This window comes from Crocodylus porosus, unplaced genomic scaffold, assembly GCF_001723895.1.
Source record: "Crocodylus porosus isolate Cpor-Errol unplaced genomic scaffold, CroPor_comp1, whole genome shotgun sequence".
In the NCBI taxonomy this organism is placed as follows: domain Eukaryota; kingdom Metazoa; phylum Chordata; order Crocodylia; family Crocodylidae; genus Crocodylus; species Crocodylus porosus.
This window is the reverse complement of record NW_017728951.1, coordinates 680,082-702,623: the sequence shown is the minus strand read 5'-3', so window position 1 is coordinate 702,623 and position 22,542 is coordinate 680,082. Positions and strand designations below refer to the sequence as shown.

The window sequence follows — 22,542 nt, the reverse complement described above, 5'->3', positions numbered from 1 at the left end:
GCGGCCCCCGACGCACCATGGCGGGGAAGGGGGCAGCCGCCGGCACCGCGATGCTGCTGGTCACCGCCAACGTGGGCTCGCTCTTCGACGATGTGAGTAGCGCGGGCCCCGGCATCTCCAAGCAGCCACTTCCCTGCCCCCGGGGGGCGCGGCGCGGGTTCCTGCCCCGTCCCGTCCCGTCCCGTCCCGGTGAGAGCGCCCTGGCTGCAGCTCCGCCCGCTCCGAGGCGTGGGATCCGGCTCCCCCCGCCCTGCGCGCTCCGGCCCCGGCCTCGGATACGCCCAGGCTGGGGTCGCCCGGCCCGGCCCGGCCCGCCTGGCCCGGGGGTCGCAGCTTCGCACGCCCCCGCCGCGAGGTGGCACGCCCTGCCTCTGCCTCGGGCTGCAGGCTCCTGCCCCAGGGCTCCTGGAGAAAGTTTGCCTGCTTGTGTGTTTGCTGTAGGGCAGGTAGCAGCAGGGGTTCTTCTTTCCTGCCCTGCGTGTCCCCGGAGGCTGCCTAGTATTATTATTAGTAGTAGTAGTAGTATTTTCCCTTCATTGCTAGGCGAGAGGTGGTCCTGTCAACCAGGCCTTTCCCTTGGTTCTATGGGAACTAGCTAAAGCCTTCCCCCCCAGGAAGAGCAGATAGTAAAGGGCACAGACTTTTTTTTCTTTTCTCTTTTCCCCCCATTAGTGTGCACTACTTTCTTGCGTTTCCTGAGAACGATGAGCGGTGTTCAGTGCATGCTCTTTCCTGCACTTCAGCTGTCGGAGCCCCATGAAAAAAACGCTTGAAACTCTGGTCAAGCAAAAGCAGGCTTCCCTTCTGGACCCTAGGACTCTGGTGGTTGTTCCTAAGACGGTCACAGCTCACCCAGACCATAGATTTATGTTGCCCAGGAGCCCGTGGTACACAGTGGTGGAGAGAGTTTAGGAGACTTTCAGGCTTTTTAAAAGGTGGAGCAGTTTGCAGGAATATCTGTTAGGTTTTGTGTGTGTGCCAGAGATGCAGTCACTAAATCCACATTCAGATCTTTTGAAGATTTCAGGTGTGGTGATGAGTAATTTACAAGTCAGCCTCTGCTCCTCTAGTGTAAGCCTTTGTTTAGCTACATCAATTAACTTTTTCCCTTTTCAGTACAACTTGCCTCCTCTTTCACTTCTGTGTTAGTTATTTTCCCCAGCTTTGGTGTATTTTATGTCAGCTGTCTCATTCTTCCATTGTAAATCTGTAAACTGAATATTTACTGACAGTAGACTGTTGTTTTCATTGCAAGCCTTAATTAAAATGTCAAGATAGCCAAGATGATTTAGTCCAAAACAAAATGTTGTCCTGGAGAGCTACTTGCACTGTAAGAGCTCTCTTAACATACCAGTACAGTATATCATGGTCTCAGTCAGACGGTTTAAATCCTTTAACTGTGGTTTTGAAGCCTCAGAAATGTCAGGAAAATGAAAACTTGCATTGCTTTCATTCTCTCAGGAAAAAATAAATTCTACTGGGGAGCATTCCTTCTGGTAATTTCAGAAATTCTGAAACACTGCTGTACTTACTTTTCTCCTAATATGCTTTTTGCATACTAACATGAAAATAAGAGCATTAAATTTATGTTTAGCAAGATATATTCATGAAATGTTAAATGCTTTTCTACCAGGGAAAAATATTGTTGCAATAGTGGCTATATTCTAGAGATGTCAGAAGAGGAGAAATGACTTTCTGTAAACTGCGGATGTCAATCAAAAGATGTTAAAGTTGTAATCATCAGAGCAGGAAGCTTGGGTAATAGCTAGGGTGGCAGTCTTGCAAAGAGCAGCACAGGAGTACAGTCCTGGGCCCACTGAAATCAATGGCAGAATTTGCACTGCCTCAGTGAAGCCAGGATTTCATCCACAGTGGAGTAGTAATTCCACTGCCTAATGGTTTACAAAGCTGAGGACGTACATAAATCATCACAACTGAGGCCCGTAGTTTTATTAGAAAGTAGCCATTCTTTTTGCCTCGTGCTTGGGAGTTGTACTCAAATTATTGCCCAAGTGTACCGTGGTGAAAAAACTGCAACGCTTATTTTTTTTGTAGTTATCATTATTAAAGTGAGCAGAGTTTTTGTTCATAGTCCTTAAAGTTCATTTTTGCCTTAGCCCCTGGTTGGTGCCTGTTCATAGATTTCATAGACATTAGGGCTGGAAGGGACCGTGGAAGATCATAGAGTCCAGCCCCTGCAATCAGCCTTTTCACTAAATCTACTATAATAAATCTGCTCTTAACTCTTTATTTTAATGCTTATGTGTATCCAGTCCTTTAACATAAAATGCATATCCACAAGTTATAGCCTTGACTTGGTAAACACTCTTATGTCAGAAACTGTATTCACAGCGCTAGTCCCTTTGAGTTCAGTACAATTACTAGTTTGTATCCATGTTTATAGGAAGAAAGCTTAACATTATTACACTTGCTGATCAGTCTTTAGTTTGCTTTTTTCTTTAGCAAAATATGACTGATTAATGGTAGTTTGAAATGTTCATTCAATGGTAGTTTGAAATGTTCATTCAATGTATCAGGATACAGTGTACCTGACAGTGAGTTTTATCTCTTGACTTTTGATCATGCTAGTTTAGATAATCCATGCCTCCAGACTTAATTGTTGCCTGACTTCTCTTAATAGTATTTTAGGGTCCTTAAAATTCCTGGAGGGAATAAAGCCTTTTCATCATTTACTAAAATGTACATGACTCATAAAAAAGAACATTATTGTTCTTATAGGTTATAGTGAACTTATAATGAAAAAAAAAAGTCTACAGTAAAAAGAAAGGTCTGCTTCAGGGTGAGGAATAGAAAGCCTAGCTTTTTTATCTTTTTTTGGGTTTGTTTTTGTTGGATTTATGACTAGAAGTTGACCGATCACATTTTTGGAATAATGTGACCAAAGTATGGCAAAGACAAAATTAGAGTGGTTTTTAGGCTTAAGGTTTTAAGTTCCATATTTGAGTTATCAGCTGCTTATTAGGTACTTGCTTCATGGCAGGAGGAATAAGAATCTGTTGCAGTGTGTGAATTTTGGAGGTAAGGACTTGATTTTGGTGTTTTTACCTAGAGAAAAACAATCCTTTCTAATATTCCCATTTCTTTTGTTTCAAGTTCAGTTTTATATCTCTTTCTATTTAGCTCCTCATTGAAAAATATATTATGACCTTGCTGGATTTCAGAGTGTTCTTCCATTTTTATAATAGAAAATTGAAGGTAGGCTGAAGGCTTGAATCTGAAGGTCCTGTTCTGTGTCCTGTACCTGAGCTGGCATGTCACTCACCTTAACGCAGGAACCCTGTGCTTTGCATTCCTTGAGCTCTGTATGAAGATCGCACAATGGAAGCCGTGTTAAGAGACCTTAGCATCCATGTGTTATTTAATCTTGAAATCTGCCATGCGTAAATTGTCCAGGTGAACACTGTGGGGTCTAAAATGGTGAAGGGGTCCAGGATACCTGCTATTACAAGCACGTTGGAGCTCTAATACACTGTTCAGTTTGCACAGTTTCTGTGGCTACTCTTTTCATCCTTGTACTAGAAAGAGGGCATGATTTCTTCTTCCTGCAAATGAAGTGTAAAAATACCAGTACAGCTTCATGGCACATATCTTCTACTTTGTTCTAAAGCAAGCCAAGTGCTGCGGGCAAACATGACTTGCAGTCCAGATACCGTGTTTGAGATCTGTGTGGCTGCTATTCTGCAGTTCTGTACTGCATTTGCAAATGCCTTTTTATTTAAAGTATTGTAATTTGCTCTACAATGAAAACATTATCTTCGTATGGTAGACAAGTTCAGTCAGGTAGCATAGTTTTGCTTCTCCTTAGATGAACAGTACAGCTATTTTTGCTACCATTTTAGTAATGAGGGAGAGTATTATCAGTTATCAGTCTAAGTAAATTGCTTCCTTACAGATTTTTTTTTTTTTTTTTCCCCCCTTTCACTTGTCTGCCACCACTTGTCATTCTCGTGAACTTCTGTCCTAACATTTTAGTGTGGTGACAGTCATTTGTAGTTAGTTTGGATAGCTTTTTTTCCTCACTAGTAATCTGCTTATTTCATTAGAGTTCTTAATGCTTCTGAGAACTGCAAATATATTTCAGACATAACACTTGCTTTATGCTCTTACATACTTTAAACCTTTAACGTAAATTTCACTGTATAAACACTTCCTGTTTTTATCACAGTATATAGTTGCTGAGAACAGAAGACAAAAGTTCAGGTTACCTGTGGGTCATTGTCTCTTCCCTCCTCCCCCACTATCTTTCTAGCTACATTGACAAAACTTCCCATTTACCTGGCAGTGGAAACTGCAACTCTAGTAGCAAAGACATTACTTTTGACCAACATATTTGTACATTCGTCATGCAAAGTTTTGATGACATACAGTTATAACAGATATGCTTATGTCAGACATAATAGTTTTGTATGGATTAATTTAGTACAAACAGTGTTGCCAAAAGACTTAGTAGTTTGGAAGATTTGGGGGTTCCCCCCCCCTTAACATCCAATACAGAGAAAAAAACCCAAGAAAAACCTAAAACAGTTTAAGTCTTAAAAAGTTTACTTTTACACAGTTTACTAAGCCACAAAAATGACCTACTACTTTTGTCCCACCCTACCCTTCAATATTTGTTTCAGTTTAAGAAGGAATAGATGGTTTAATGCTGTTGGTTCTAATTTTTTCTTTAGGATGTTTGAGGAGTTCATGGTTCAGAGGCATGTGTAAGTGTTTTATTTAGGAAACACTTCTAGGCTTTGTGATAAGAGGTGATAAGCACTGAGGAAGGGAAAGTGTTTTAAAGCTTATGATAAACAACTTTGACTGAATCTACAAAAAGATCACCTAAAGCAGACCACTTATACCCACAAATAATCCCTTTAACTTCAGTGGGACCCTGCTTAAGGAGGTTTTCTAATATTGGGACTTTTTATGTCAAATGTAACTGTGTAGAGAGACAATTGGCTGTTTTGAATTCCTGTTGCCATATTTAATTTTTAAAATACTTTATTGTTCACTGAATGCAGCGAACTGAGTTATATCTAGGTCCAGAGGATGAAATCTCCCTTTTAGTTTAGACAGATAACCTCATGTGTTCTTATCCAGTGTAGGCCGAGAAACATTGTTTCCTTTTTCTAAAGCAGATAGAGCTTAGGAAAAGCTGAGTCTTTTTAGATGAGCTGTTTTGAGCCAAGTAAATTTTTGTTTTGTAGTAGATGACATATAAAGTGCAAATACTGTTCTTAGTCCTGCGGTTGGGGTTTATATCTTCTAGTTTCAAATCAGAGTTGTTTTTCTTTGGCATTTAGTTTTGGTCAGTTCTCTAGAACTGGATCTTAGAAATGTTACTACTGCTGTCAGCCCCAGCCCAAATCCCTCAAACGTTGTAGACTGTTGAATTTTGTGGTACCTATTCTTTATAAACAGTGCTTCCTGGTAACTCTCATATTGTTTCTTACTTCAACATTTTTTTTTTTTTAAAGCAACCAGTAGAATTTTTTTACTTGTAGATGGTTTTAAAGTCTTGGGGTAAAATTTATCAGATGTGCCCAAAAGAACTGGGCTACCAAGTCCTATTTTCAGTGATCCAGTTAAACTTGAGAACATGGGATTTGGGCATTTTAAGTCATTTGGGTACTTTAAAAATTATTTTTGTTAATGCTGTATACTGTCTGAAAAATGAAAGAACAGTTTCTTATGGCATGCTGCAGCATTTCTAGCTTGAACCATTTCTCAATATACTGGCCATCTGAAGTGAGGTCAGAATGAACATGTGCAGAGGAGACGGTTAAAAAGCAGAATGGCTTTCCAAAGATGCATAGCATTAATTACTAACTCTGTTCATGTTCTTATGATTTTTAAACTTTTTGTCCCTCAACTTTCCTTGGACCATGCAAATATATAAGCCATCATATTGCATTTGCAGAACAGGATGCACTGGATAGGCACCTGGCTGGGGTCTTATGGTCCCTCCCACCCCCGGTGCTCCTTCCTGCCCATGGCAGGGGGTCGGACTAGATGATCTGTCTAGGTCCCTTCCGACTCATTGATTCTGTGATCTAGGGTCTGTTGATCTCACCAGTGAAATAATAATCTTTGGTCCTTGCACACTACACGGAAAGAGGAAGAGTGCAGTTATTTTGCACAAAGTCTTATTTATACCAGCTCCTTCTAAATTTCTGTTTATTGCTCTTAAATATGAATCTGTGACCTTTCAAAGTCATTTACCAATTTTTTAACACTAGATGAGAACTGAAATGTAGCCATTACATCTGAAAAATATACATTTTTCATACTCATATTTCATTTTTAAAACCAGTTTGTTCTTTAATGACCTGTCTTCACTAAGTGTGATCTCAATTTTCTATGCTTGAACTAGTCTGTGAAATTTTATTATGACATTAGATGTCAGTGAGCTTAACTGGTATTAGCTGATAGAAATAACAACCATTCTAGTCAGCGAGGAATTATTTTGAATTTTGTTGAACTCTTTTAGAATGGAAAATGTTGGGTTTTTTTTTTTCACGTGAGTAACAAGAATAACCTGTATCTTATCAGAAAATGATTTAAAATGTGATAGTCCTTTTAGATCTTAACCACAATAATGAATAGATTATATTTCTTGCATTATACTTTTTAAAATACAAAAAATGCTTTATTGTTAAGAAACTAATGCTGTACTTCTTGCTGGAGCTGTTTTGCCATAGTTTGGAATAGTGGTAGTGGCACAACATCAGGGAAGTAAACAAATGCATCCCAAAAGGCACTTGATTCAGCAAGGCACTTAAGTATATGATTAACTTTAAGCCTGTGAGTAGTTCCATTGACTTCAGTGGTACTAAGCATGTTCTTAAGTACCTTGTTGAATTGAGGTCTTTGTTCACTTCCTAGTATGTAGCAAAACCATACAAATCTTTAGGATAAGAAAGGGTGGAGGACAAGGGATATGCCTCAACACCAGTTTGGCCAATAAATTTATGCCTGTGAGGATAAAATAATTCCGCTCTTGGCCTGACTTGAGAAACCATCCAATAGTTCATGAGAGCCCTTACAAAACATAGCTGCATGTTTCAAAGATATTTAAACTAAGTGAATAGAGTCCTTTTCATGTTGCTATCTAGGCATCTCACTTTTTCTGCAGCATTTTGCTGGCTATGAAGCGTTTGGCTCTAGGAACTGATTTTAATCAACAGTATGCTCTCTTTATATGGTGTTACAAGATTCACCATGTTAAAAATGGAATTCCCACATTAGGAATAAATGATGATGAATGGCAACATAGAGGGCCAAAGAAGAAGTCCTTTCCAGTAATCTTTTTTCTTTTTCTTTTTTATTCCTGGAAACTTCTCTGTAGCACTGTAACCCTCTGCATACTCCTTGCCCCTCCACTGTCAGTTTATTCTGATTCCAGTTTAACAGGGCACTATTCTTTGTTCCAAGTGTTTTTTCCCATTTCAAAATTCCTTTCTTTTGAGAATTAACAAGATAATGTATAGCCCCAATAGTCACCAAATTAATTCAAATTTTTTTTTATGGCAGTGTCTTAGGTCAAAACTTTTTATATCCCCCTTCCTAATCATTTGACATCTTATGTTCCCTCTACACCCAAACTTGTTTGTTTGTTTTATATGCTGCCCTTCTCAACGAAGGCTTAGGGAAGCTTACAATAAGAAAATGGAATAACTTAAAAAGAGGACAGCAGCAACAGGGCCAGAACAACTTAAAAATAAATAGAACATTAAGAGACTCCCTAGACAACATTTCATGTTCATTTTGTCTAGTGCAGTGGTCCTCAACCTTTTTTTTTTTTTGCAGACTACTTAAAAATTGCTGAGGGTCTCAGCAGATCAGTTAATAAACTTTTTTTTTCGTTGTACAAATCAAAGCACACAACTCATATTTTAATATCGATAGTCATACATTTCTAATGCTATGGATGTGCCTGTTTTTGTTGAGCAAAGTTCTGGGAAGTCGGGTGTAATGTTTATCAGATTTAGCCTTGGGTCAGCTTTCTGCGGAAAACCTGAGTGGACCAGTGGTGGTCTGCGGATCACGGTTTGAGCACCTCTGGTCTAGTGACTATGCGTGCCTTAACAGGAAGTTCTTACAGTGCTTCTGACAGATGTCTGGACTCAGACCAGGGTGGATTGTATTTAAATCATGATTTACGTCACTGGCCAGGAAGCCTCAATTTTAATCATTGCTTTCTACAAAAGGTGCATTCTTGTTGTTTGATATTCTTTATTCATTTAACTTCTTGAAACTTTGCACTTTTAGAGAAAGGTAAGGGGTTGACTGTGTGTACACAAACCTGTAGAGAGACAATAAGGCTGATGCGTGGGTAATCTCAGGTCTGTTATCTCTCGTTTCCATATGCTGCTGTTAGCAAGGATGTTATTTCTGGAGACAGCAAACCCTCCTTATGTCTGAACAAGGGTATTTGTGCCCAAAAGCTTGCAAAGAACAATTTTTCCATCCATTTACTTGGCCTACTAAAAGACATCACATCTACCCAAAGAGCCTTGTCTGCCTATGATCTCTAGAGGCACAAATCCAGTTTGAGAACTGAAACTAGGCATCAGAGAGATGCTTAAGGGGATCTTATAGACTGAGCACTGAGTCCCATTGGGGAGAGTGGTTTTCTTTAATCTTTACTAATTTATAGTGGAGCCCCTGGGAACCCCATAAGATTTGGCCCCTAATATAGTCCATGGCCTGTTGTGATCGATTTATAAAACTTCTAAAAAGGTATTGTGAATATATCATCTCAAATAGTCTATAATTAGAAGTTATAATCCCTGTAATAATCAAAGATATCTTTGAGCTTTAACATATATTAAATTTAAAACTATCTTTATATAAATTAATTTTTTATAAGCATCTTGACCAAAAAAAAAATTTAAATAAAAAAATCTGATTTAAATAAATAAAAATCCAATTATTTTTTTTTTTTTTTTTATTGTTGATTTTATCCATCCTTACTCACTGTGGTGGGCCTTGAGGGAGAGAATTTCTGAGCTGAGGAGAAATGTGCGGAAGATCGTTCTCCGCAGTTATCACCAAGTAGATTTGATGTACTGATGTATTTGCAGGAGGCTGCTTTTGGCTAACCTTAGGGATCATGACTGGACATAAGGGAGAAGGTGATATCTTGGGTACATAGGGCTCAGACTGCTTGGGGTTATATAGGTCAGAACAAACACATTACCGTGGGATTGTTTTTTAGGGCTGTGCAAAATTTCAATGGGTGTTTGGTTTCAAAGCTGTTTCAACATGTTTCGAGCTTGAAACAGTGAAATCAAAACAAAAGGCTTTGAAATTTTTGAAATGTTTCAAAGCCAGGCTTGCTTGCAGCTAAACAGAAATTAAGGAGAGGGAGGGGGAAGGACTGCTCTGATATTGACTGTGTAGCCAGCCAGTGACTGTGAACCTTCCCTGAGGTCCCTTCCAATCTCAGTGCTCTGGGGGAGGGATGGAAAAACAGCATAAAAAGCATAATTTGAACTGAGCTTTCTCTGTGCCTTGGGGTCAGCTTACTGAGCTGTGTCTTCCAGCAGCTTCCAAAGTGCAGTTTCCTAGAAATCCCTGCACCTACCTCCTTGAAACTTGACAGGCTCAGTGGCCGCAGCAGGGGATGCCATCCCTGCCTTTTTCACTCGAATCAGGAAACAAATGATAGTTACAGGGATTTTTATGATTCCCCATTGAAACAGTGAAATGAAACACTGTCCCTTACTTACTGTCAGTAACTTACCTGAGGATCTCACGGGGTCAGCAGGAGGAACAGAGCTCCAGGAGTGAGGGGTGGATCTGGGAGTAGATAAATACCGCAGGACACGTAATGCACTGCTGACCTGGAAAGGAAGCAAAGGAAAAGAAAAGAATGAAATTACCTCATGATTATTCAGCTGTGGAGATGTTGTCTGAGTGTCCATGGAAAGGACCTGAGGCATCAGACGTGCACAAAAAAAAAAAAAAAGGAATACACTTATCAGCCAGTGAAATAGAGAGTATATAGTGGGGTTTGAAGATAAAATCCCACAAAAAGGATAGAAACACAAAATGGAAAAATAAGAAAGAGACTTTATTTATTAGTACTAGGTTCCATTCAGTCAAATTGATATTACTAGCATAAGAACAGTATGTACTTATTTATATCAATTTGGTGATTCTATGTATAAGTTTTGATCTGAATCAGACTATGATTATCTATACCGTTGAGTGCGTGTGAATATACAGAGGAGTGAGCAAGCTAACTTGCCGATAGTACCCATGAAACCCTAATAGAGACCAAAAAAAAAATATCTTTTTAAACAACCCTCCCGCCTAGTGACATCAAAAAATTCGAGCATAGAATAAAAACATCCAAGACATGGCAGGCAGGAAAGTCGGGGTACTGATGGGTCATTGGGTGACTATACAGAGTGGCAAAAGGAGACATCCTAAGGGCAACCACTACAACGAGAAACAACTAGAAACTGTACTTGGTGAACTCCAGAGGGCAGTTGAGGAGTGAGCCTACATCAGTTTAAGTTAATTTTTTTGTTTGCTTATTGTTTAGGTAGATTATGATGATAAACAACATATGTACAATATAAATTATGCACCTTCAAACAGGGGTGTTATTTGGTAGCCATGTTGGTTTGAGATAAAAAAAAAAAAAAAAAATGCAAAACTCTAGAACTCTTGGTTCAGAGATGGTATCTTTTATTAGACCAACTAAGAAGTTGCAAAAAAAAATATTTTTCTGCTTTTTTTATTTTTAAAAAACATGCATTTTGACTATCATAAACTTTGTGTACTTACACAAAATCTAAAAGAGATTAGATTTTGCAGTCTGATTATGACAGCATATAGTAATTCATGAGTTACCTCTCTTACAATAAGACAATGGTCGTCTTCTGAGATAAGGTTCCAAAATAGTAGCTTTGTGATTTATCAATGTATACCTTTTTCAGGTGTCATTAGGAAGTCCAGTGGCTCAATTTTATTCCTGTATGTTTCTTTTGCTTTAGAGACCCATGCAGATAGTTAAGTGCATCCAGAATTCAGCCTTTTATTTTCAGCTACTGGCAACAGCATGCATGTATGTGAGATTATCGGAAATAGATTATTACCAATGCACTGAGAAGGAATGAAAAGGATTTTCTTAATAGGATAGTTCTGTGAATTGGTACAAACCATTCAGGTTTGGTTTATTTTCAAATTACTTTTAAATGTACAGCTCTAACTTAAGTTTTCATTTTAAAAAAGTATTTTAGAATACTGTCAGTCTCCTAATTTCCTGCTTACCTTGAGTTGAACAGTGCATAACCCCAGAATTTAAAGCCCTAAGACTGCTGTGTAAACCATGTTTCCTATTATCAGTAGCAGATGATTGCATAGGAAAATAAAGTTGGGAAAATATAGTAATTGTGGCTGTTTTAGTATGACCTTTAGCTAAAAACATGAAGGGAAGTTGGCATCTCATGACTTGCCTGATATTTGAACCACCCATGTTGTACAAATCCCAGCTTTTTTATTGGAATTTTAATTTTTTAGGCAAGTAGCAGAATATGTAGTAGATTTTGGAGGTAACACTTCTACTTAATTTACTTTGCCACTTGCCTCTGTTCGCTGTTAGGCAACAGCAGTACAAGTTACAGTAAGTAAGTACCGTTATGGAAATTTGGAATGGATGAAACCTTGTATTAAAGAGGATTAAAACATAGCATTGCTTAGTAGTAAACATATATTTCTCTCATATTTTAGTGGCTGTAGTTAAAATTTTCTTGGGAGCTTTGATTATCCCATAAATTAACTTCAGTGTGAGACTCTCACAACTAATCAAGTCTTCAATAACTTTACAATTGCTCTAAAAGGTCTTAAGCTAATTCTTCCACTCACCTTCTGTCCTCCCCTTCCTGCTCTTTTGCTTTTTCTCCTTTTAAAATCAATAAAAATGCATTTATTTTTATGCTCCTCTGCACCCCTCCCCTCCCATTTTAGCTTAAAAAAATAGTAGTGGGTATCTTCAAGCAGAATAACCTTTTAGTTTTCAGTTTTTAACTACCCCTAAAAATCTACCAGGGAAACAACGTTAAGTGGTTAATACTGAAAGGGCTAACAGTGTAAGAGGAAAGCAGACTTTGGCAGAAAGCTTTGAATGTATAGTATGTAGGGAGAATTCTTTGAATTCTGCTGCTTTCTATACCATCTGTGGCAATTAAATTCAAAGGATTTTTCAGAGGTTGGAAACGTACGTGTTCAGCCATAGGGGGAAAGTCAACTCGTATATCACTGAGAACTGCACAACTATAATCCTGGTTATCATGAGATCAACTGAACATATTTTACTGTCTTTTTAAGCTATGTATGTAGGTGCATCGCTAACATAATATGCATGGAGGCTGACCTAATCTATTGATGCAGGTCTTACTCCTCCCGGACCTGGAACATCTTTGTCCTGGCTAAAATTGAGGCTGCTAAAGTTAGTTCCTGAGCAATGCAGTATTGGTGGTGTTGACTGACTCTCTTATCCGTAGGAAGCTAATACAGTTTCAAGCATATACATGTTTTTAGCTTATATATAGGATTAAATCTCTTGCTGATATGTTAATGTATCCTAACATCTGTGGAATAGCAGACTATAAACTTTTAGATCAGAGTTGAGAGTATCATTGGCAAGAACTGTTGCATCTTAATTAACATTTTTGAGTGCATCTCCAATATTAAAATAAATAATTTCTTTTTTTTTTAATTTGGATTAACTAGTGTAAAAATCTATAGAAGTTGATTATTTCTAATGGATTAAATGCAGTAGGCATTAGATTGGAATTAGAACTATTTTATTATTCATCGTCTTGGTTTTGTTAAATGCCTTCATCTAAAGCTAATGTACAGTTTGTTTTTTCTTAGTTGTGTTCTATTATCATTTCTTGGATACCTTCATTGCATCATCCATTACTTAAAATAAACCTAGTATATTTTCAGACTTTACATTTATTGGCTTGTAGCATTTTATAAGGGAAGTGATTAGAACTGGAGATTTTTCTTTTATGCTAATCTTATTTTTTTCCACGTAATGTGAAGAAACAGAAACAGGGCTTAAGGTAATAAAAATGGACATTTTAATTAAGACCTTTTATTAGGTGAACCTCTGTTTTCATGGGCCAATCAAATTTACTAGATGAAATACCTCAAGAATAACAATATATGTCAGCACAGTGCCTCAGATTTCTTCCCTTGTTTAAGACCATAAGTTAAATCCTTATCCTAACAACCCCATAATGTTAAAAACTAACAAAAATCCAGATTTTCATTTTATGTCAAAAGGAGAAGGAATCATAACCCTAAGATGGGGTAATAAGTCAGCTATGAAATTTTAAAAAAATGACTTCATTTTCAGTTTGTTTGTTTTTTTTCTGTCTTATTTTTACAAAGTCTGCATTAAGAACTTTAGCCTTCATTTCCTCCATGTTTCCACAAACAACTGGAAACTATCCTTATTATAGCCCAGCCAAGTACTACTATTTTTAAAAACCCATACTTCCTCCACTTTTCTGGGTTCTGTGCTTGCCTTGGTTTCATTTCATCTTTCCATTGAGTACCAGTTCACATTTAAAATCTCTTCATAAGGAAGGGTTTGGTCTGATGTGAAATAGTAGCAAGGATAGAAACTGGCAGAAAATCACACCCAAACTCTTTTTCTCAAATGGACAAAATTACCAGAAGAGCAAGAAACAATATGATGTATAATGTAGCTTCAAATAATTCTAACAGCCAGCTGAAATCACCTGTATGGAAGTAAGGCTATGGTCTGGGAGAGAATGAACTTCAAAAAAAATATATTAAAACTGTACCAATGTGATGTATTTGCTTTAAAAGTACTATTTTAAGAAGGCATCCCATACTAGGGCTGTGCAAATCTTCAGTTGTGGATTCGATATGGCAGGTGAATCTCCCAGTCTGAATTGAACCAGGAAATCCTTTAATCTCTCCAAATCAAATTGGAACCCTCTGAAATCATTTTGGAGAGAGTCGATGATTTGGACATAGGTATAGCTTTAAATGTTTTTTTTTATGTACCTTAAGGTACCTGGTGGCTCGTGAATGCTTGAGATGCTGGCATGGATGGAGCGTCCCACGGGAGTGTGAGGAGGAGTCCCTACCATGCTCGGCGGTGGACCCAGAAGTGGACCAGATCCCAGACCTCTGGCTCAGCGACTGGTGCCTCCTAGGTTTGGGGGGCACCTGGGGTCCCCCTGTGGCCAATCGCTGAGCCAAAGAGGGTGCAGGGGGTCCCCCGCATGCTTGGCAGTGGACCTGGAAGTGGACTAGAAATTATTCTGGTCCACTTCTGGGTCCACTGTCAAGCATGTGGGGGGGAGGGGCCCTGGCACTCCTTTGGGATGCTCCATCTGCCCCACCATCTCAGTGTTCAGAAGCCACGCCTAGTACCTTGAGGTATGTAGAAAAAACATTTAAAGTGGTGTCTATGGCCAAATCACCGAGTCTCTGAATCAGCATCAAAACTTCAGATTCGGCTGAATTGAATTGGGACAGTGATCCGAATCAATGAATCAAATCACTGTCTCCCAAATTGGGCTGAATCTGAATCTAATACGGCTCTCTTCGCACACCCCATCCCGTACCTCTTTAGCATAAAGAAGGTTTTGATTTGTGTGTGTGTATAGTCCTTTACTTTCTATGATAACTTTACCAAAAAAACCCCCAAAACACTTTGCAGACTTTGAATTTGGGACAAAGATAGTTATTGATCAACTTTTAGCTAATGCATTTTCTTAAAATAACTAACTAGTCCTGATGTTGTTGTTGTTGTTGTTTTACTTTGCTGTTTCTCTTTTCCATGCTCATGATTTCAGGGTTTGTTTTTTTTTTTTTTTAATGTAATCATGATGTGTTGCTTCATGATTTTTCTTTGCCTTCTTCTACCACTGCATTGGGTGTCTGCCTGTTCCCTTGTACTTTCCCTCACTACTTCACATTCATCTTAAATCATTGTATTAAAAAGTTTTAGTTAAATTAACAGCTTATCATATTTACAGTGCAGAAAGGATAGGTGTCTTACTCTGCCTTCCCCTAAGGTTTTTGGACTCTATCATGAAATGTCTTGGGTACTTCATCTTTTCCATTAGGCTCTTCCTGAAAGTTTTGATAGCTCCAATGTCTGCATCTCCTGTTTTGTAGCTTTCCCACAGCAGCACAGTGAAATTAATCTGATTCTTATCAGTTTTGCTGCTATCCACAGAATTCTGAATAGCAACAGTGACATTTGTATGAAATTAGAGAGAACTCAGAGTGATATCAAACCATCAGGCACAAGTCTCTGTTGTTGACTTAGTTTTCACCTCTACCTAAGAAGAAACATAATCTGTAAATGTAGTGAGCAAGTTACTTTTCCAAAAAGCACACAGCATTCAAATAAATTCTTGATGACAGTAACAGGAAAATATGTAAGTTAATGTGAGAGCTGACTGGTATTACGATCAGGGATCCTGGTTTTCTCCACTTTAAAACGGCAGATTCTCTGATTGAAACCCCCAAAATCTGCCTTTTTCCATGATTAAATTGAAACGCCACTATATACATAGGTATCAGTTGAATACAATATTTTATGGGTATATATGCAATTTGGAAGCTGACCAGTGCCTCAGTCACTATAATAAAATAAATTCTAAATAGCTATAATTTTTAGCATTTGATTTTTGGGTTTTTTATCATGGACAATTGGAATTTCCCTGTGTCTTCGCTCACCAGGATGCGGGTCCAGCTGAGGCTGTCCCCCATCCCCCCACTGCATGGTGGTGCTGAGCTCTGATATGCTGGTACCCTGCCCCATGCCATTGCCCCTCAATCCCCACCTACAGTCCCCTGGGCTCTGCTGGAGAGGGTGGTCTAGATGCCAGGGCTATGGGGCTGGGGACCTGGGTCCACAGCCTCCCTGATCTCTGCAGCTGTACCTGAGCCCTGGCTGTTGCCTGTGGGAGGTGGCAGCAGAACGAAACCTGAAGCCCAGAGTCTGGCTTCCCCCTCCCCTGCAGGCTCCTCTCTGGCTGTGCCACCTGTAGTGGTGGGGAGTGGATGTGGGCTGGCTGCTGTGGGCTCAGGTGAGGGGTGGGGGCAGCTGCCTGCTGCTGCCTGCACTGCTGGGATGAGACATGGGGTGCTGCCAAGTCCCCTTTCAGCCTTCTCTTCTTTAGGCTGAAGAGGCCCAAGTCCCTTAGCCTCCCCTCATGGCTTGTTTTGCAAGTCCCTGATCATATGGGTGGCTCTTCTTTTGGCTCTTCTCAAGTTTTTCCACATCCTTGTTGACGTGCGACACCCAGAACTGAACGTAGTACTCCATCTGTGGTCTCACCAGTGTGGAGTACAGTGGGAGTATCATTTCCTTAGCTTAACTGTTGCATCTCATGCTAATGCATGTCAGCATGTTGTTTGCTTTGCTGGCCACAGCATTGCACTGCTGGCTCATGTTCATGCAATGGTTGATCACTACCCATAGGTCCCTTTCAGCTGTGGTGCAAGTCAAATTGTCACCACCAAGCCTGTAGGTATGTTGGGAGTTGTTTGCCTCCATATGGAGCACCTTACATTTCTGAGTGTTGAACTTCATCTGGTTCCGGTCTGCCCAACTCTCCAGCCTGTCCAGGTCCACTTGTATCTGCAACCTGTTTTCTGGCATGAGCATACTCCCCCATAACTTGGTGTCGTCCACAAACTTGGCCAGTGAGGTTTTCACCCCCACATCCAAATCATTGATAAAGATGCTGAAAAGCACCAGTCTAAGCGCAGATCTCTGAGGGACACCACTGGCCACTTCTTGCCAGGGTAATGCAGATCCATTCATGAGAACTCTCTGGGTCCTACCATGCAGCCAATTGTTCACCCACTGAACTGTTGAGCAGTTAAGCCCACAATCTTCCAATTTTTCCATGAGGATATTGTGGGATACTAGATCCAAAGCCTTTTGGAAATTGAGGTACATAATGTCGACCTTCTCTCCCGTGGCAGGTGTCGAGAGACCTGTTCATAGAAGGAGATGAGATTGGTAAGACAAGACCTACCCTCAATGAAGCCATGCTGGCTGTTGTTCAGAATCATACTCTCAATGAGCGTATCACACATAAATTATTTGATGTGTTTTTCAAGGATTTTCCCTGGGATGGAGCTTATGCCGATTAACCTAGAGTTGTCCAGGTCCTGCCTCTTCCCCTTCTTGAAGATGGGCACGGTGTTGGCCCTCTTCGAACCCTCGGGGATCTCCCCTGAGTGCCACGACTTCTGAAATAATTTTGCCAGGAGTTCTCTATGACCACAGCTAGCTCCATCAGCACTCTTGGGTGAAGTCCATCTGGTACTGCTGACTTATAAATGTCTAACTTTTTTTGTTGGTTTTGTACCAGCTCAGCATCCACAGCGGGAAGGCTATCATTCCCACCATGCCTCCTGTGATCCTTATCTTGCTTGTCTTTCCCTTTGGTCCGGTGAAATAATAAAGCACAGTAGGGATTCAGGAATTAAGTGTTTTCCTGAGTGTCCATTACCAGCTGTCCCAAGGGGTAAGCAGGGACCCCGTTCTTCCATTTGTTTTCCTTCTGCTCCCTACATACCCAAGGAAGGACTTCTTATTGTCCTTGACTCCCTTGGCTAACTTAAACCCACTCACCGCCTTAGCTTTCCTAGTCATTTCTTTACAGGTATGGACCACTGCTGTATAGTCTTTCTTGAGGACTGTCCCTAGCTTCCACTGTGTGTATGCCTCTCTCTTTTTTCTTTTTAAAGTGGACCGTGATGTCCATATTGAGCCAGGAGGGCTTGCCAGCCCATCTGCTACCTTTTCCTCTTTATGGGCATGGTTTTCTTTTGTTCTTTGAGGATCGTGTCCTTGAAGAACGGTCACTCTTCATGCACCCCATTTGCCTTCCGTCCCTGGTCCTGCATCGTTTCCCCTACTAATACCCTGAGCCTGTTGAAGTTAGCATTTTTGAAGTCCAGGACTTCAATCCTGCTAGTTGATTTGTCAGCCTTGCAGTGGATAGAGAACCTGATGAGCTCATGGTCATTGTTGCCCAGGCCACCCTCAATGTTCAAGCCACATGCCATGTCATCTTCTTTGGTCGAGACCAAGTCTAGAAGAGCAGTACCTCTGGTTGGCCCTTGCATTTCCTGGGTCAGAAAGAGCTCCTCCATTTTACAGTTAAGAAGCTACATGACCGATCTCACCTAGCTGAGTGTTCCTCCCCATCTGTGTCTGGGTAACTGAAGTTGCCCATGACAACCATAGTAGTTTCATAGTTGGTAGGGTCGGAAGGGACCTGAGCAGATCATCAAGTCTGACCCCCTCCTCCTCCCCCCCGCCATGGGCAGCAAAGAATGCTGGGGTCAAATGACCCTGGCAAGGTGTCTGTCTAGCCTCCTTTTAAAGACCCTTAGGGTAGGAGTGAGTACCACTTCCCTTGGAAGTTGGTTCCAGATCCTAGCTGCCAAGTCCCATGCTTGCATAGCCTCTGTCAGTTCTTGAGAGAACTACCAGATCAAGTTCCTCCCCTTGGTTTGGTTCAGTGGCTTGTAGTAAACACCCACAGTTAAGTTTCTTTCACCTCGCTCCCCCCCTTCCCCTCCCCCCACAAAAGTTGACCCAGAGCATTTCAAGCTGCTTATCTTTGGAACCAATGTCAGCTTCCAGAGAGGTGTACTGCTCCCTCACATAGAGAGCTACCCCTCCATCTTTTCTCCCTGCTTGGTCCCTTCTGTGCAAGGTGTTGCCCTCTATGGCTACATTCCAGTCATGCAAGGAGTCCCACAAAATCTCCATGATCCCTACCAGGTTATAGTCCTCCTGCTCTCTAGTGAGCAATAGCTGCTTCTCCTTGTTCCCCATGCTCCTGACATTGATGTTTATAGTTTCATAGTTTCTAGGGTCGGAAGGGACCTGAGCAGATCATCTAGTCCGACCCCCTGCCATGGCGGGAACACCAGCAAGGTGTTCATGTAACCTTCTCTTAAACCTCCCCTTAAAAACCCTCAGGGTATCATTTGAGGCATCTAGTACTGGCTACTGTCAGAGACAAGAACTTGAAGTAAATAATAGAACTGATCCAGTATGTCACTATCTTCCTTTCCCATTCTTGGGAAAGCAGAAAAGCATCTGGTAGTGATTTCAAGACTGCTTATTGGACTTGTATAGTATTTTGTTCTTGCATCCGTTCCTTGGTAAACAGGGGATTAATTAGTATAAACTATACCTCTTGCTCTACTAATTAGTTTCTTTAGAGGGTGACACTGTCAGCTGAACGACAAGACCAACCCATTAAAATAGTCTTTGATACATAAAGTCTGTGGACTTAGTAGTGGGCAAAAATGTTTACTTGTTTTTTTTTTTTGTGGTGTGAATGTAACAAGAAGTTTAATTGCATTATATATTGTAATGAAGGCTAAAACAAGAACTTGAAATTTATTTTCTACTTTTTTTTCCTTTTTGAAACTCTAGTGAATAAATGAGTCAATCAACCCAATAAACTATTTAGGAGAAGCCTTTTCTGAAAAATGTTGGTCCAGTAGAGGTTGTGTCTTATGATGGACATTGCAGTATGGCCTACATACCTTCTCGAGTTCTGTCCCCTTTTTTCTCAGCTTTTTACCAATTCTATTCATTAACCTAAGTTCAGTCACTTATCAGGATTGCATTCCTCAGAGAGAGAGAGAGATTTATATTATATTTATTTGTAACCTCGTCTTTTGGATTTGTTTATATTTGTAAATGAAAACATATTTCCTATTGATGCTTGTCATTTGGGAGTGTATAGGTTTAAAAGCAAGCCATTGAAACTTCTTGTAGATGACTATTGTAGTGATAACTTATTAACACTGGAAATACTGTATAGTGAATATATTTATTGCTCTATAATTAAAAACGACTGGGTTGAGTTGTCTTCTGTGTGATTTGTATACATTACTGTTAACATTTTAAAATAAAAGAATAGATTGTGAAAAGTAAGCAAGGCTTGTATGCATAACTATTTATGCATTCTTTCTTTCATGTTTGCTAAGTGATCCTGTGAAAAGTTGGTAAGGACTGTATCTGAGTTGTTACAGAGTATTTAATTTTAGATACTTCAGCAATCACTGCAGGTACTGTAAAACTAAATTTCCCACTGGAAAATTTAACAAGTGTATAATTAACTTTTTCTTTGACAGACCTCTTTTTTTTTTTTAAATATAACTGTTTTAATCTGCGTGTACTAAATATGCAATAAACCATTCTAACTTCAGTTGAGAGACTTCTTTATTCAGTTAGTATCATCAACCATAATTGATCCATAGAATCATAGAGAAGTAGTGCTATAAATGACCTCTAGATTAGAGGTTATCTAGTTCAACCTCCTGTCTGAGGCAGGATCATTCCTATCAATCATTCTATGCAAACCAGAATCTAAACTCTACATAAGACTAATGTCAACCCTGACGCAACAAAGATGTAACACCCTAACCCATCGCAGGTAAAGCAGGGGAAGCCAATTTTCTGCTTTATGAAATATTGTCAATGTATGCTCAAGAGATCCCAAGTAGAGTGCGTGCCATGTCCCCCGCTACAGCAGAAGGCAGAAACCCCCCAGTCTGTACCAATCTTACCAGGGGTAAAATTCCCCCAAATATGGCAGTTGGTTTGATCCTGAGCAGAGGAGCAAGACATTCCAGCCAGCAACTCCAGCTTTGATTCTAGGAGTAGCAGTGGCAGACCCCAGCCAAAGTCCCTAGCCTTGGCTGTAGCCAGTATCTGGCACCTCTGAGGAAGGCGTAAAAACACCCTGACACATATGTAGCAGAAAGGTGGGGAGGGGACAACCATTAAAACCCAGAAGCATGGGAAATACTCAGAGAAGAACGTAGGCATAATTATGCCTAGATCAGGGGTTTTTAACATTTTTTTTGAGTCGGTGTACCCCCACAGGGTGGGGTGTGAGGAGTGGCGTGCAGCTTCCCTTAGCCCCTGTGTCTGGCTGGGTGGGTGGTGCCTGCATGACGGATCATGTGTGGCGGTGCTCTGTCCCCACCTGCCCATGTGTACCCCCTAGGGCCTTCTCGAGTACGTACCCTTGGTTGACAACCCCTGGCCGAGATCATCCCTGCCCCATAGCTGCCCAACCTCTTCTTGAACACCTCCAGCGATGGAGAGTCCACAGCTTCCCACTGGAGGTGTTCAAGAAAAGGTTGGGCAGCTATGGGGCAGGGATGATCTAGGGATGATGCATCAACAGAAGCATTTTCTGTAAGACACAGGAGGTGATAGTATGAGGCTCCAGTGAGGCTTAAGGTTGGACCTCATTTGGGAGTACTGTGTGCAGTTCCGGGTTCCAAATTTTAAACAGGATATGGAAAAGTTAGAGAGGGTCCAGAGGTGGGCATCAAAGATGGTAAAAGGCTTGGAAAGCAAGTCATATGAGGAGAAGTTAAAGGAACTAGGCATGTTCAGCTGGTGGAAAAGATGCTTGAGAAGGGACATGATAGCAGTCTTCAAATCCTTGAAGGGCTACCATAAAGAAGAGGGAAAGCACCTTTCCTCTCTTGCTGCAGAGGAGGATGTGGACCAATGGCTTGAAGATGCAACAAAGAAAGTTTAGGTTGGGTAGCCAGAAAAACTTCTTCACTATGAGAATAGTGAGGCATCACAAAACTATATTTGTGTTTTGTGTGGCTACATCATGCGGCAGACTCGTACTGAGTCTGTAATCTACCAAGACTCCCAAGTCCTTTTCCATAGTGCTGCCTTTCAGGCAGATGTTCCCCATTTTATATTTGTGTTTTTGATTATTCCACCGTGCATTTGTCTGCAGTGAACTTCATCCTGTTAGCTCCAGCCCAGCTCTCCAATCTGTTGAGATCCTTTAGAGTTGCACTCTCATATCCACCAACATATTGGAAATCCTTCCCAGTTTTGTGTCATCCACACAGATTTGCTCAGGAACTTTTCTGTGTCAGCATCCAAATTGCTACTAAACAATGTTGAATAGCCCTGGGCTTAGGACCTTGTCAAGTATTGAGGTAAGGCAAACTGGTCTGTAGTTCCTCGGGTACTCCTACTCCTTTTAACCTTTTTCAAAGAGGGGCACTATGGGGCACTACCCTCTTCCAATCCTCTGGTACCTGACTGGTCTCCCATGACTTCATGAAGATCATTGCCAAAGGCTCCCAGATATCTTCTGCCAGTTTTGGATGTAACTTTTTCCGGGATTTGCGTATGAGATGTCATTATTTATTTTATTTTTTATTAATAGTGTGTTTCTTTTTTGGCCTTTGTTAGACAAGGATTTTCTTTGTCTTGCTGTCTGGATCTCAAGACCATGAACTGGTTTTAGCTTGATACTGGAAAGCAGGTCTTTAAGGCATACTTTTTTCTTTTCTTTTCTCTTTTCTCTTCCAGAAAATCTTAATCAAATGTTAAGTAGTAGTAATAGTTTTTTCCTGTGCCTTTTTAATTTAAAGACTTCTACAGAGATACAAAAAATAAGTATCAGTTTGAACACAGCTATCTTTTTCCCC

At 40.4% G+C, this 22,542-nt stretch overlaps 1 protein-coding gene across 1 annotated transcript in view; it reads left to right on the top strand.

Moving 5' to 3' along the window:
* The first annotated feature begins 6 nt into the window (after positions 1-6).
* The window catches only part of INPP5A (inositol polyphosphate-5-phosphatase A), a 441,277-nt gene continuing 418,741 nt past the window's right edge, over positions 7-22,542 (top strand). Inside the window, exon 1 of the mRNA XM_019555884.1 lies at positions 7-92. Within this exon, the coding sequence (XP_019411429.1) occupies positions 18-92 (75 nt within the window). The 5' untranslated portion in view covers positions 7-17. The remainder of the gene's footprint in view (positions 93-22,542) is intronic.